This window comes from Aulonocara stuartgranti (genome assembly GCF_965226115.1).
Source record: "Aulonocara stuartgranti genome assembly, chromosome: 8".
Lineage (NCBI taxonomy): Eukaryota > Metazoa > Chordata > Actinopteri > Cichliformes > Cichlidae > Aulonocara > Aulonocara stuartgranti.
This window is the reverse complement of record NC_138959.1, coordinates 23,015,962-23,030,918: the sequence shown is the minus strand read 5'-3', so window position 1 is coordinate 23,030,918 and position 14,957 is coordinate 23,015,962. Positions and strand designations below refer to the sequence as shown.

Sequence of the window (14,957 nt, the reverse complement as noted above, 5' to 3'; positions counted from 1 at the left end):
TAAGCAGGTCAAGCATTAAAAAAAGGCTTAAAGCTAAAAAAGAGTTAGGTAGATTCAGCTTCTAATACCTGTCCGTGGTTCCACAGTCCGGTTGCCATTCTGGTCCATGAAGACAAATCTACCTCCAGTGAAGTCAGAGCCGTAGTCAGACAGGTACAGGAGGGAGGTGTAGTCGAAAGAGCCATAGGTCACCTGGCAGACAGGGAGAGAGGAGGAAAGCACGAGTTGAGAGCTGAATAATATAATTTCATGTCTCATCTCCATATTCAACCAACACTCACAACACACACGTGTCACAAGTTCATTCCCAAACTTCTGCACGCTTTAAAATTTAATGTGTTCACGTGGAGCAGCAGCACCGCTCCATCATCATGAGCACAGCAGGATGGCAGCCACCTGTTTGTGCCCACTGTGTCAGCAGCTCATGTGGAAAAAGAAGAGCTTTGTCTTTACGTCTCTCAAAGATTACCTGCTGCCAGGTCCTCCCTCCCACTCCCCCCATCGTATCTGTAATCACTCAAATACAAGTCAAAACGATGCCGCTTTGAGCAGCAGCAAGCGTTATTCATGGGAAGTGAACTGTTGCCCGTTTCTGCAGAACAACTAATAGCAGTGCTAACGTGAAAGCGCCTGATCTCAAAACCTTAATATATCATCTGAAGGTAAGCTGAGAGGGAACAAGAAACGGCTGCCTCTCTTATTTCTTGCTGTGAAATAAGTCCTCTCACTTCAAAGAGAGAACAAAAGTAAGCTGCTAAGAGTTTTATGAATCCCTGAAACGACGTCAAACCGGCATCGTTCACAAAGCGCTCCTAAGTGTTTCCAATCGAGTTCTACAATAGGAAACTTTAACAATTCATGAACATTTGTCTCTTAATGTGCGTGTGCCCGAACGCCTGTGTTCTCCAATTAGAGAAGAGTGTGAAATGGAAATATAGTGTAACCATGGGGACTGAGAAGCTGCCTGAAGTTAGAATCATCTTATGTAAGATGTTATTTTTGGCTAACGTTTAAACACATTTTACTAACATGCACTGTAAATCTGAAAAGTTAACATATTACTGAGATTTACAATGCCAGGCAACACACCTAGCACACATCTGTTAATAGTAAAAGCCAATTGTTGCTTATACACTGTTACTGTAACAGAAGCTCACAGCAAACGCTGCTGAAGTTTCAAAAGGATTTTGCAGGTCTGAAAACCAAAGTAGTGAGTTTGAAGATGCTTAAAATCCCCTAGTATTTAAAGTCATGTGAAAAATAATTTACACTCCATTGAATGTAGTTAAACGTAGACGCTAGTTAGAATATCTAACTGGCTTTCTAGACTTGAAGGAATCCACAACTTTGAAAAAAAGAAAATGGTTTAGCGTGCATCTTACAATGACTGCACAGAAAGCAAAGAGAACAGCACGGCTTAAACACCAGTTTTAAATAGGACAGGTTCCACCTATCTCGAAACACTGAGTTACGAATTTGACATTCTGACACATTTATTGACAATTATTTCCAGACACCGATTCAAAGAAGTGCAAATGTTTACTTGATGATTAAAATTTAAATTAAATTAAATATTCTGCAATAAATCAAAAACTGAAGAAAAACCATGAATCAACATATGAACATTACCTGATACTGCTGAAGTGAAGCAGAGTAGTGTTTTATTAGAGACACAGCCAGGTCATTTTTGAAAGAAAAAAAAACAAGGTGAGAGCTGCTGTTGCGATTATTCAAAAACTTTAAGAAACAAAATGACCATCGATCTTCTTTGATGGGGTGAGGATGATCATGAGAAAGGAGGTAAATTAGCTTAAAACTACACGATGGGAGCTTGTTAACAATCTGAAGGCAGGTGGTCCACAACTGGTAACACACCTGCAGGGTCTCCTGCTCAAGAAGGCACAAGTTTGCTGACTTCTAAATAATTTACAGGAGCTATGGAGAAAGTGCTGCAGTTAGAATTCATGCACTAATGCACCAAAATCGAGCTGTTTGGCAGCAACTTGACCCGCCACGTTTGGAGAAAGAGAAATGTTCCATGATCCAAAGTAGTCTAAGGAGCTTGGAAAGAAAAGCATCTGGACTTCTTTAAGTTGCTTGAAGACGTTTCACCTCTCATCCAAGAACCTTCTTTGGTTCTTAGGTCAAATGGTGGAGAGTCCCAGATTTAAACCCTGTGGAAGTGTCCCCCCAAGAGAGACATAGACCCCCTAATGATCCTCTACCTAATCACACGAGCCAAGGTGTGAAAACGGGTGTAGGTCACAATCAGCCAAGGTTTTGGGTGAGCTCATTGTGAAACCTAGCCCCAGCCTATTATGTGATTTCCAGAGGTCACATGACTCAGGATGTGAGTGGGCGTTAAGGCGTCTGGGAAGGGATCTCAACACTGGATTATAGATGGCAGACAGTTGGTGTCGTAAACCACCGCCTCTGTTCAAAGATGGTCGCTCACAGTGGACATAGATGGCTTCTTTCACTCCTCTTTCAAACCATCTGTCCTCTCTGTCCAAAATGTGAACATTGGCATCCTCGAAAGAGTGACCTTTGTCCTTTAGATGCAGGTGGACAGCTGAGTCTTGTCCTGTGGAGGTGGCTCTTCTGTGTTGTGCCATGCGCTTTGTGGAGCAGGGAAATTATTTTACTGCTATTGTTAAATAATTGTCATTATTACCATTGCATTAATAATATAATCTGGAGTTTATATTGCATTCAGATGTTTAAACAGTGTGTGTCTTTCAGAGAGACTAAGTTGCAGGCTGACAGGAAGTTGCAGGTTTGCAGAGTGTGCCTTTTGCAGAACTGAAACCGAAAGCAGAGTCTAAGTGCAGGTTATTTTGAGGAGCATTTGAGGACGAGACACAGACAGTTAAGAGGTGACACAAAGAGCATGTGAGGTCAACACATACACACACATTAGTTAAATTTATTTAGAGGAACCGTCCTTGTTGTCTCGGCAAGAAAGAGGAACAATTCATTTTAAGATAAGAACGGAAAGTACCAAGCCATGAAAATAGAAGATGATTTTCTAGGTGAAAAGTCATTCTGGTGTTGATCTGATCTATGTATAAAATGTACCGGTGACGCATGAAGGGGCGTCAGTAAACAAACCCTGATGCTATAAAATATCTGTTCATGCTTTGATTAAGTCGAGGACTACTGGCTGTCTGCGTACAGAGTGTCTTCCCACACGTGTGTTCATTAAAATCATTGTTTGACCAAAGAGCTTCTGGACCAAGGCTGGTTTGTACTCTCCTTCCTCAACTTTGAACCTTAACAGCTTGTGAAGCGGCTGTTTGGTCTCTCCAATGTAGAGGTCTGGGCATTACTCGCTATGCTGTACAGCATACACTACATTGTTAAGTTTGTGTTTAGGATTTTTGTCTTTGGGATGAACCAGTTTTTGTCCGAGTTCGTTGCTTGGCCTGAAGTACACCGGGATGTCATGCTTGGAGAAGACTCTCCTGAGTTTTTTTCCGATACAACGGCTACATAGGGGATGACAATGTTGTTACATTCGTCTTTGTGATCCTCCCTAGTTGGGATCCAAAGTACGCCATGTCCACAGTCAAGCACAGAGGTGGAAACGTTCTGCTTTAAGCCTGTTTTTCCTACTAAGGGTACAGAATGACTGCATTACATGTACCAAACAATCTTAACAGATAAACTTCTTAACTAAGAACACTGGTGGGTCATGGATGAGTCAAACACACAACAATGTCCCTTCAACTGATGTGGGGCTGATCAGAACTGCACCATTTTATATGTTTGTCACGACACACATTCATCTGACCCATTGTCAGTGTAAAATAATGAGTGTATGCAAGATGCCATCTTTGTGTGATACAGTGTGACACAGCCTTTGTAAAAAAAATGGACCAGGTGCTATTTGAGGCTGTGAAAAGATCTGAGTGTTTGGTGACAATACGTTTGTTTGGTGGAGTTGCAAACATTGTCTGAAGAGAGTGCAATTATCCTTGGTGGGTGCATCAGAGCGGTTGTATTTCAGGGTAAATCCAGGGTGATTACCATGTTAGTAAGTTGATGTGCAGCTTTACTCCAGCAAAAGTCAAGGAAGGGTCAGGAATGAACAGACTACTTGACACTCGTGTCTTCACCTTCAATTCCATTTCATTACAACTCCAGATATGAGATAAAACACACTCTCTGTGCTGTCACACCCCAACTGCTGCTATGACACCGTATCAGTGCTATGATCGATGGGAAGAAAAATCGACCACCCAAGACAGCCAAGGGCCATTTACATTTAAATGAGAGTTGGGTTGGACAATTAGCCCCAAAATAGCAGCAGAGACAGATGGAGGGGAAAAAGTGGCTCTTTCTGATTAAGTTTTACCAGCTGTCAAAGGCCAGCAGGAGACGATTAGGTGGCAAATATTAATATGGCCACAGGGCTCACATTAGGTGTTAAGTATACACCAAGGATGAAACGAAAGCAAACAAGAATAATCTTAGAAAGATAGCACGATCGTCACAAGCAAAGTGAACACGTAACAGAAACATGTCGTTTCTGCCTCGTGTAGCAGGAGAACCACAGAATAATATTCAGACTGACGTGCAGTTTAAACACGATTGCAAAAGCAGCATTCAGGGACATCTCTTACATTTTAAAGTGTTTTTCTTTCACCAGCTCTTCAGTAACACATTAAAAAAATACAAGAAGAAATTCTTCCAATAAGAAAACTCTTTTCAGAATTTACTTACTAACACATTTTTCACTCTTAATAACATAATTTGTAAGCCATTAAAAGTTTGTTGGTCTTTTCCTATCAGAACACATCTAACTCAAATTTCCTCAAGGTCTTCTTTCAAACGCAGAGCAGAGAATGTGTCATGACAATGACCAAAGTGTAAAATGAAAGAGCGAGATTAAAGCAGCGAGCTTTAAAGCTGCACCTCATGAATAGAAATTATGACTGAATGATGTAGGATGTGAAGAGTTTACATAACAGAGACATGGGCTACAGGAAATTAACAACCTGCCTTGCATGGCAATGTCACCTATTTGAAGCCATGATCTATGTAAAACCATGTCTAAATGTGAAACAGCAGCTGTTTTAGAACTGCTGAACTGATGGTATAAGGGATGATCAAAAAATATTAGTAGGTGTTAGGGCTGGGCCATATCATACCGTTCATGGTAATACCGGTATAATGTTGGGCAACGATAAGAAAATGAAATATCGTGATAGAATATGGGTAAAGCGCGCATGCGCAGTGCCTTTGTTTTCATACGCACATGGCGGAAAAAGCATGGCGGCGACGGAGAATGAGAAGGGTGAAAGCGAATCGTTGAATGAAACGGATGAACCAGAATCGGTTTGCAAAAGTGCTGCAACTTCAGTGGTGTGGAACTGGTTTAGCTTTCGTCCGTCAGATACGCAACAAAGCATTTTTTGGTAGCGCATGCTAGCGGGCCGTCGTTAATACCGTGTTTTTTGGGAACATACGGCACACTTAAAATCAATCCTTTGATTTTTCTGAAAATCAACCTGGGTTTGGGGGTAGGGATGGGTATTGATAAGATTTTCACGATTCCGATTCCATTTTCGATTCTTTTTAACGATTCGATTCTTTATCGATTCTTTTTAAAAAAGGAGAACACTAAGGTCGAATAGCTTAGAACTTTGTTTTATATCTTCTCTTTGAACAAGATAGAAATTTAGGAGTAACATGGCCTTACAAACCCAACAGTGAGATCTTAAGAGATCCAGCCTACGGCTCTTCAATGGGGTGTCACAGGGTCCCCAGGAAAGAAAATCGTAAATGTAAAATAATAAAATAAATATTCGTCTGTAGCAATAACAAAATACAACATAAATTATTCTGTAGAAATTACACAAGAATATCCAGTAATGTCCCTGCCTACAATTAAACACATTCACTTACCGAAAATCGGAGCATCTGCTGTGGTAAATGGGAGTTTCTGGTGTGGCACGCACACCAAAAACTTAGTCACTGCTCGGTGACATTCGTCTATCCTGGCTTGAAAGGAGACGCTAATGGTAAACTGCAGCAAGAACTGCCAGCATCTGAGCCAGACTCTGTCTGTCTCTCTCATCATGGTCACCTAAATGCACAGCAATGGCAGGTTTTGTAATAAGACAGATCGCGCTAACATAATATGCACTGTTAGTTGATTATTTATCCGCCGCATTAACGGGAGAGGACGTGCAAACGTTACCGCTGCTGCTGGGTTGAGATTCACGAGTCCAGAGCGGAATTAAAAACACGACATTCATTTAAGGTCATCGCGTGTTTTGTGAGCAAATGCTTTTGCATATTCGTAGTGTTTCCTCCCTTAAATGAAATATCTACTTTGCAAGTATTGCAAGTTGCCCTGTTGTCATCCGTTCTCGTAAAGTGTAATCAAACTTTTGAGCGTTTGAGCCGCTTAGGCGCCGTGTTTCCTGCCAGGTAAATGACGCTCCGCAACGTGGTGACGTCATTCGGGGCGACTGGAATCGATAAGGGAATCGTTTGCAAAAATGGTAAACAATTCCAAGGAATTGAAACAGTGGGAACCGGTTCTCAACAAGAACCGGTTTTCGATACCCATCCCTATTTAGGGGTACGTGCTTTGGAATTTGTACGTGCTTTTTGGAGTTTGTACGTGTTTGTACTCTAGGGGCCACCGTATATATTTATATATAAACATATATAAATAAAACCACTTTTTTTTGCATTAGTAATTCCTTTTGTGCATAATTTTATATTGTTGTTAATAATAAAAAATTAATTAAAGCAACAAAACAACCTGAAGAGCCGGTTTAGTGCGCCGAACCAAAAGAGCTGGTTCTCTAAAAAGAGCTGGAATTCCCATCACTATCACATATATGGCAGATACAGACCGGAGTGGGCTTGGCACTACATGTTTGCAACCTCGCTTAAAGGTAAAAGGAAAAGTCTTCCAGTACTGACAACTTTCTCTTCATTGAAAGTGACCTAGTAGCAAACAAACTGAGCTTAACAGAAATTCAGATCTTTGTTCATTTCAGAAAAGTCTACAATACATTTTAAGTGAGAACAAGATGTGGGTGGAGAGGCCTTGAGATCATTTTCACTGTTGCTTTGATGTTGCAAAAAGGTTCCCACTCAGTTCAACAAGATAATGAGATACACCCTTTTACTAACCTGAATGGAATCACTGGAGACACAAAATCCATGGGGCCACTGTTTTCTAATCTCACTTGATCTTCATCCTCTATGGGGGTCTCTCTGCCAGATAATTGACTTTAGCCTTCAATAAGAAACCATTTGCTTTTTTTTGCGATCAGCTGCTATCTCGATAATTCAGCAATCCGGCACTGAAATTGTCCTGTTAATATTCGCTCGGAGTTTTGCGTCTATAAACAGTCTTGATAATTCAGGCCCTGAGGCTGTAATTGCAGCCATTATCATCTTATTACAAACCAAAGCTGTGCCAAGAAAATATCAACCACACCACTACACCACCACCAGTCTGAACCACTGATAGAAAGCAGGAAGGATCCATGCTTTCATGTCATTTCTACCAAATTCTGACAGTACATGTCAAAGTCACAGGTCAAGTGGTTATTTGAGTTACTGTTACCTTCCTATCAGTCTGCCCATTCCCCTCTGATCTCTGGCATCAGACATTGTCACAAACTGGATTCCCTCACTGGATATTTTATTTTATTTGAAAAATTATTTTTAATCCCTGGAGACGATTGATTGGGAAAAAAATCCACAGTTCATAAATAGTTTCTGAAATACCCAAACAAGTTCACAATCATGCCGCGTTCCAAGTCACTCACATCACCGTTCGTCCTCATCCCGATGCTCAATTTGAACTTTAGCATGTTGCTGTCACCATGTCTACATGCCTGAATATATTAGGCTACTGCCTTGTGATTGACTTATTAGATATCTGCATTAATAAGCAGCTGAACAGATGCACCTAATGAGGTTTCCAGTGAGTGTTTACCACAATATAAAATTTATTAATTGCCTCTATTGCACAGACTACTGACATGGACAGAGATAACTCACTAACATTAGTAAAAATTCATTTTTATTTCCTTATTCTGTTAATTTAATGATTAATGAATTAGCCTACCTTATGAAACCTGCCTTGTGGAGGGCTTTAAACTTAACAAGGTAACGTCGCTGACAACAACACATAATGTCGGACTGGTTCTTTTAGTTTTTCTTGCTTGTTCTGAAAAACAGACGAGGATCCGGTTTTTGTGCCTTACCTTATCAATGTGCGGGTGCCAGTACTCGTCGTGTTGGGTCTTGGCTGCCGTGCTGTTGATCCTGGAGAAGAAGGTGGGCTTGGTGAGGTACATCAAAGCTGGGTCCAAACCAAACGTCTGAGCGATAACTTCCTGGATTCGCCCACGCACATCTCTACCGGGGATAAACAGACACAATATGACAGGTTGAAAGCTCTGACTTTATTTCTTCAAACAGAATGATTTATGACCGGGGTACGCCGTCAGGCAGCGCTGCTCGAGCTTTTAAAAAATATCACAAATAAAGCTCTGCAGGGCTCAACAAGCACTGATATTTACACAAACGCTCGAGCACTAAAACTGCTATTAGCAAAAGGTTTGTGACAATGTTCAGTCATTTTAGTTCTATGTTACTTTTTAATAATAGAAAGGTTGTATGTGCACATTGCGAACAACGAAACCTAAATATGTGTACATCTAAATGATGTAATAGTTGTATTTTATCGATGCAAATAAAACAGGACATGTATTAACAACTAACATTGCGTATGTAACCATTTTAAAAATTCAGGTGTTTCTTTTTGGTTTAAACTCTAAAAATATACAGAAAGATTTTTAATAACGGTTCCTTCATCACCTGTAAAGCTGGAAATCCTCTTGTGTGAATACATCCTTGAGCCGTTCCCCAAAATACCTGCAGTCACATCCCCACCGCACAACCACAGGCAGGTCCAGACACAGCCAATCAGAGACACAAACACAGAGAGGAGGACAGGGGGGGAAACAGAGCAGAGGAGATGGGATCTGTTAGGAGAAATTAATATTTCACAGCACAGTGCACCATTATCCAGACAGGTATTCCCACCCAACCGTCCAAACGCAACAGATTCTGAACATCTGACTGTTTCGCATGAGGAAGTCCCCAGCGGAGGGGAGGCTAACCGGGTGGGAAGTGAGCTGGGAGTACCACCGTCACTATTTCCTGATTAAAGTCAGCCAGATGGTCCCTGAGGATCTCGTGTCAGCCACCTGCGCTGTGACTAGAGAGCGACGGAAGGAAACTGAGGCAGAAAACTGATTGTACCAGCGCTGATGAATGAGATTTGTGCGGGTCGCTGAACCTGGAGAGTTCAGCTCACAGAGTCCGTCATCATTAAGATTGATTGTCAACTCGATACTACGACTAGATTTCTGCACATGATGTTGTAGGCGGTTCCTGCTGGGGAACAAACTGGAAAAACCTTGTAGACATAAGTACCGAGTGTCTAGGGCTGTAAAATGAAGCCAATGCAGAAGCGCCAAAATCTGCAGTTCCAAAACGGAGTCAGTCCCCATAAATCAGCATGTTAAAATGTTTTCAGCCTGGTATGTAACACAGTTTGGCCTCTATGGATAGTTTCCCCATTCATAAAAACGAACAGTCTGTTTTGTTTTTTTTACACAGTTTCTGTGTTGAGCTATAGAAGAACAAATAAAAAAACTGATGTACTTTCCCACCTGTATATGTTAACAAACTGTTTTCCCATCGACAAGGCTCCAGAGTGCAGGTCCAGTATGGAGGCCTGCAGGGTACAAACAAAAGAACTGGAATGTGTGCAAATAACAACAAAAAACAAGTCAGCTGAACAAATAATTCCAAAGTGTTGATGTGCACTGGTACAAGCATGACACAGTGACCGTTTCAAGGGTCAACACTGATCCCTCAGTGGCCTTTTTGTGGCGTTCTCCCTCTGCCCTTTACTTGTTATTGCTTATCAACTCCTCGGGGACACTGATCTGAAAATAAGTCATTTTCAAAGAAGTCTCTCTGTGGCTTCCCCTCGGTTCATGTGAGTGTCTTAACACTCCATAAACAGCTCCTTTATTGGCTGTGGACCAGGCCTGGGGGGAGCGGAAAGCATTACTGGAGAGTGCCCGGAACATCCAGGCAGTCCCAGTTTCATCTTCCACAGCAAAAGAGCCAAAGCTCTAGTTATTGCTCAAGCCTGCCCTCAAGTGCTGAGAGGGCCCATTACAGCAGTGGTGCTTTCTAGGTTCATACTGGAGTATTATTTCATTCACATCCAACAAAAACACAGATGTAATAACTACAGCACATACACATTCCTGTTGTTGAACAGGCTTCCTAGAACTGCTGATAAAACTTCATCAGACACTAATTCCTAATAAATGTGCCACATACCAATTAGTTTTCTAAAAACTACAGTGCCCGGGTGTTTAAGAAAACTGTTTAGACTTTCTCAAAAGAAGCCATTACATACCGAGTCATTTACATATCACACAGCCCATGACAGATTCAATTATTTTTTTATTTAAAGAAAAAACAAAAAAAACAGCTGGATTTCCTTCTGTTCCCCTGTCAGCTTTTTCTTTTTTTTTAAAAGACGGATGGGTTATTCAAAAGCTCTGCTCACACTCCCAGATGGATGTAGACAAATGCATACATTAATCATCTGAACAGTGTGGGATCATTTTGACGTAGAATACAAAGTTGAAGGGAGATTGCTCATAGTCACCCTCAGTGCTCATTTACCTTGTTGTATTAAAGCTTACCCTCTGCAGATTGCTGCTTTGCAACAAAACCCACAATAAAGCAGTCAAACAAATACTGACTTTTAAGCTTTAAAGAATTGTTTTTGCCTTATAAACTGCATTTCCATCTATATTTGCACATGTGCCCAGTTCTCATTTTCCTGGCAAAAGAAAGAAAAATGTGTCTCTTAAAACAAATGTTTACATTTTTCCTGTTTCCGTTATTGTTCTCTATATTGTCCTCTGCTGTCCACTCTTCTTGTCATTGTTTGTTCTAATATGATGTCATCACTGTTTTTGTCCTTTTTGTCTGTAAATAGTGTATCTGTATGTTTTTACTAACTTGTGTGTAACACCAACCTGCCAGAGGGTCTGCAGATGGAAATTAAGGGTATAGGCTATAATCATTTGCATTTGTTAAAATGTTCATTAATATGCATTGTCCCTCTTTCTAAATAAGATAGATAAGATAAGATAAGATAAGATAAGATAAGATAAGATAAGATAAGATCAGTTTCAACATGACAGTATGAGAGGATCCCATCTTACTAACTGGGTAAAGTTTCTTTCACTACTAATAAAAAAATGATTCTGTCATCTTCCTCTAATACTTCTGTATCTATAAAGAGACTGAAATGTCTATAAAATGAAACTTTACCACGATAGGATGAATTTCACAACACTGCACATGAATGCACTCTCATTACAAGTTATAGGACACATGTGTAAATATCAAACTGGCTATAAAAATATACCAGCCATGATACAAAAACTCTAATGCAACGTACAATCAACACTCAAGCTGAGTAAACAAGGTGGGAGTGGATGTTTTGGAGTGACGTCCATATTTCTCATGTTAGTTTTAATTTCAAAGGCTGTTTGTTAATATATTTCATGCTTTATTAGTATTAAAAACACGAACCACCCATTTAATCCTGTATAAATGCACTTGTTGAAAGCTTGCTGTCTCAGAGATAGCCGGGTTATCCCTGCTTCACTGTCATGTAGGGCTGCCACGATTAGTCGACTAGTCACGATTACGTCGACTATCAAAATCGTCAACGACTGATTTAATAGTCGACGCGTCGTTTGAAGCTTTGTAAGATCCCAAAAGACGCAGGAATAAGTAGTAGTATTTAAGAGTGTAATAACGGACTGAAACAGAAGATGGCAGCACTGCATGTACAAGGATGCCAGCTGCCGTTAAACCCCGAAGAAGAAGAAGTAGCTCTGTCCCAGAATTCATAGCGCAGCCCAGCTCAGTTTCCAACAATGGCGGCAGCTAGTTAGTTTTAATGTTACTCTTATTATTCTTTCTGGGTCAGAAAATAAACGTTTAACATATTTTCAGGCGAGAATGTAGCTGTGTAAACCTCAAATATCGGCTCAGTTTATCAAGACACCACATATTTTCAAAAGCACTCCGACGTTTTCGGAGACATCTGTTACCCACTAGCTCGATAGCGAGCCGGGGGCAAGGCTAACTGGAGCCCGTGAGAACACCGGACTCCCAGCAACTCGTTTTCAAACCCACCGCTGTCTTTCGCTACTCAGGTTAAACATACATAAGTCACTTAGATAACTTAAAATGTTATTGTTTGGCTTTTTTAGTATTTTATTTGTTCCTGAGTGAATCGGTTTGTCTGAGATCAAAGTTATAGTTTTTACACAGCTGAATAAACGTCAAGCAGACAGCTGATTATCAGAAGTGTGAGATGCTCCAGAATTTACTCCGGTATCCCGTTATATTTTAGATAGCAAGGAGTTTATTAAACTTCACCGAACAATCTGCAAATTTCATTAAAATTTAATAAACTATCATCTTGTCTTTATTTTTAGTTAGCACAGACCTTAAACACTTAAAGCTGTAAGCTAATGATAGTTATATAAGAGCAGATGCTGCTGGTGCATCAAGCTGTACGTTTTACGTCCAGTGGATGATGATCTGATTAGTCGACTAATCGCATAAATAATCGTGACTAGTCGACTATCAAAATAATCATTTGTGGCAGCCCTACTGTCATGTTATTCCAACAGCATTATTTGGGGATATACTCACTCCTCCCTCTGACCCAGCCAGAGCCAGCCCCCTCTCAGCCAGCCTGTGTGCCAGAGACAAAAGCACAGAGAATAATTCAGCTGCACCACAAAACACAGAAGATGATGAAGGAGAAAAGCACAAAGGTAGCAGGGAAGGGAGGGAAATGAGACCCAGCGCTCTCAGAATGACATTGTTTACCTCCTGAGTGTCTGAGCCTCCTCCCTCGTCACCACGCCGTCTGTGACAGCACGGCCACACTTCTGAGGGGTGCATCCTGAGGAGAGGACGGCCAGGAGAGGTTTTCAAAAACAACAGGAGCATAAAAATAATTGTCAGTAGACAGGGAAAGTGGGTAATAATAAAAGCAGTACTGCCAAAACATGTCCAGTCTTACTTCCAGATTCTTGACTGGTATAATTTCTTGCTTAAAGCTTCTCACTTCATTATCTTTAGGCACTGGAGAGGCACAGTTTGAGCTGTGGGCAGCCCTCATGTTTTAGAGAGAACAAATACAGATGCAAGCCTCGATCAATTATCCATGACTTCTGGGAATGCAGATTATTAACAGTTCTTCAAAAGTGCCACATGATATGCTCAACTTCTGTTCTACAACACACCAGTACAGTACCACTTTAGTACACAACTGGACAGGACAGCAGGCTCTGTATCTAGAATAGATTAAACATTATCAGGCTCCTCCTCCTCATCCCTACGAAGAATAATAATTTTTTTTAAAAACAATACTGAAACTAATAATAAAACCTAAACTAAAACTTAACACAAAACTAGGACTTAACACCATAAAAATACTAGCAACTGCCAGTACTACCCCTCAAAACTTGACCTCTGACCTTGAGGTCGCTGAGATTCGAACTTGGTATCGATTTGAAGCTCTTCCGTCACCTCGTTCTCCAGCTATCCTCTTCACAAACTTAGGTGTCCTCTGCCTGCCCAAGCAGCAGGGTTACAACAATAAATACTGAAGTGAAACTACAAAATCCACTCTAGAAGCTAAACTGAATTTAAAAGAAAGTCAAAATAAAAACTAGAATAGGTCAGATTTCCACTGACATCATACAAAGAAAAACGTAAAAGAAAACAAAAAAAACTTTCTAAAACTGAGCATTTCGAGTTTTCGCTTACAGGGATTACTTACATGTTGACAAAAGTTTTTAACTTCATCATATAACAGTAGATATATGCCAGAAAATAAAGAAAAAGCATAATAGAGTGATCACTCTTTTTTAATAGAGTGATCAGTGCTATAAGTAATAAAAGAAATCACTTATTGCCACATTACTCACAATCCAAGCAGCAGCAGATTTCCAAAAAGTCTGCCACTCATTCCAAAACAGGGGGATGTTGACTCTTAGCTGTATTCTTTTTACCGTGATAAAGGCCTGAGCACAGATGCAGCGATACAAACCACAAACACACCGATGGACGCAATTAGCATATTTGGGTACAAGTACATAAATTTGGGGCTTCACCTTAAGCACTGTAGCTTTGTAGAGCCTTGTAAAGAGATGTGCAAGAGATACTGTACTATGCTGCCATCTAGTGGAGGAAACTTTAAAATCAAACCATTTGACAAACTTAAAAAAAGCAATTGTGAAAAACTAATAACAGTTCCAGTTTGATTTTAAAGCCAAAAATGTGCTGCTGGATTAAAATGTTATTCATTAACTAGACAGAGCCTCAACCCTGCCATGTTTACTCAGCACAGGAGTGTCAGCTGATTAGCTGACATTATGCAGTAAGAACAGGAGCCTTACCTGGGTAGCGTTTGTAGTTGTCATAGTCTTCAGAGCACTGGACGCTGTAGACTCTGGGCTGAGGTGCGACCAGCTCCCCTTGGCTGACCAGAGTTTCTGTGACGTCACTGTCCAAAGAGGTCATGTACAGCCACGTTGCCGCCCCACATGCAGACAAAGCGACCAGCAGCAAGGCCACAAGCAAACGGGACCCCCGCCATGACGATCCCTGCCTCAGTGCATTACCTCTGACCAAGACAGAGAAAAGCTCCAGATAATTAGCTGAAGTTGAATTCTGAGAGAACTTCCATAACATGTTTAGATGAACTAAAGCCATTTCTCTCTCAGGTAACAGTTAGAGGGATGTACTGAGTAATTATTTGACTTCTAAAAAGATTCCCACATTTGTGT

At 40.8% G+C, this 14,957-nt stretch overlaps 1 protein-coding gene across 1 annotated transcript in view; it reads right to left on the bottom strand.

Annotated features, from left to right (window-relative positions):
* The window catches only part of ogfod3 (2-oxoglutarate and iron dependent oxygenase domain containing 3), a 33,173-nt gene that overhangs the window by 16,562 nt on the left and 1,654 nt on the right, over positions 1-14,957 (bottom strand). Inside the window, exons 2-8 of the mRNA XM_082543684.1 lie at positions 14,568-14,794; positions 12,991-13,066; positions 12,811-12,853; positions 9,717-9,781; positions 8,857-8,913; positions 8,241-8,394; positions 69-192 (exon numbers count right to left, since the gene is read on the bottom strand). Of these exons, the coding sequence (XP_082399810.1) occupies positions 69-192; positions 8,241-8,394; positions 8,857-8,913; positions 9,717-9,781; positions 12,811-12,853; positions 12,991-13,066; positions 14,568-14,794 (746 nt within the window). The remainder of the gene's footprint in view (positions 1-68; positions 193-8,240; positions 8,395-8,856; positions 8,914-9,716; positions 9,782-12,810; positions 12,854-12,990; positions 13,067-14,567; positions 14,795-14,957) is intronic.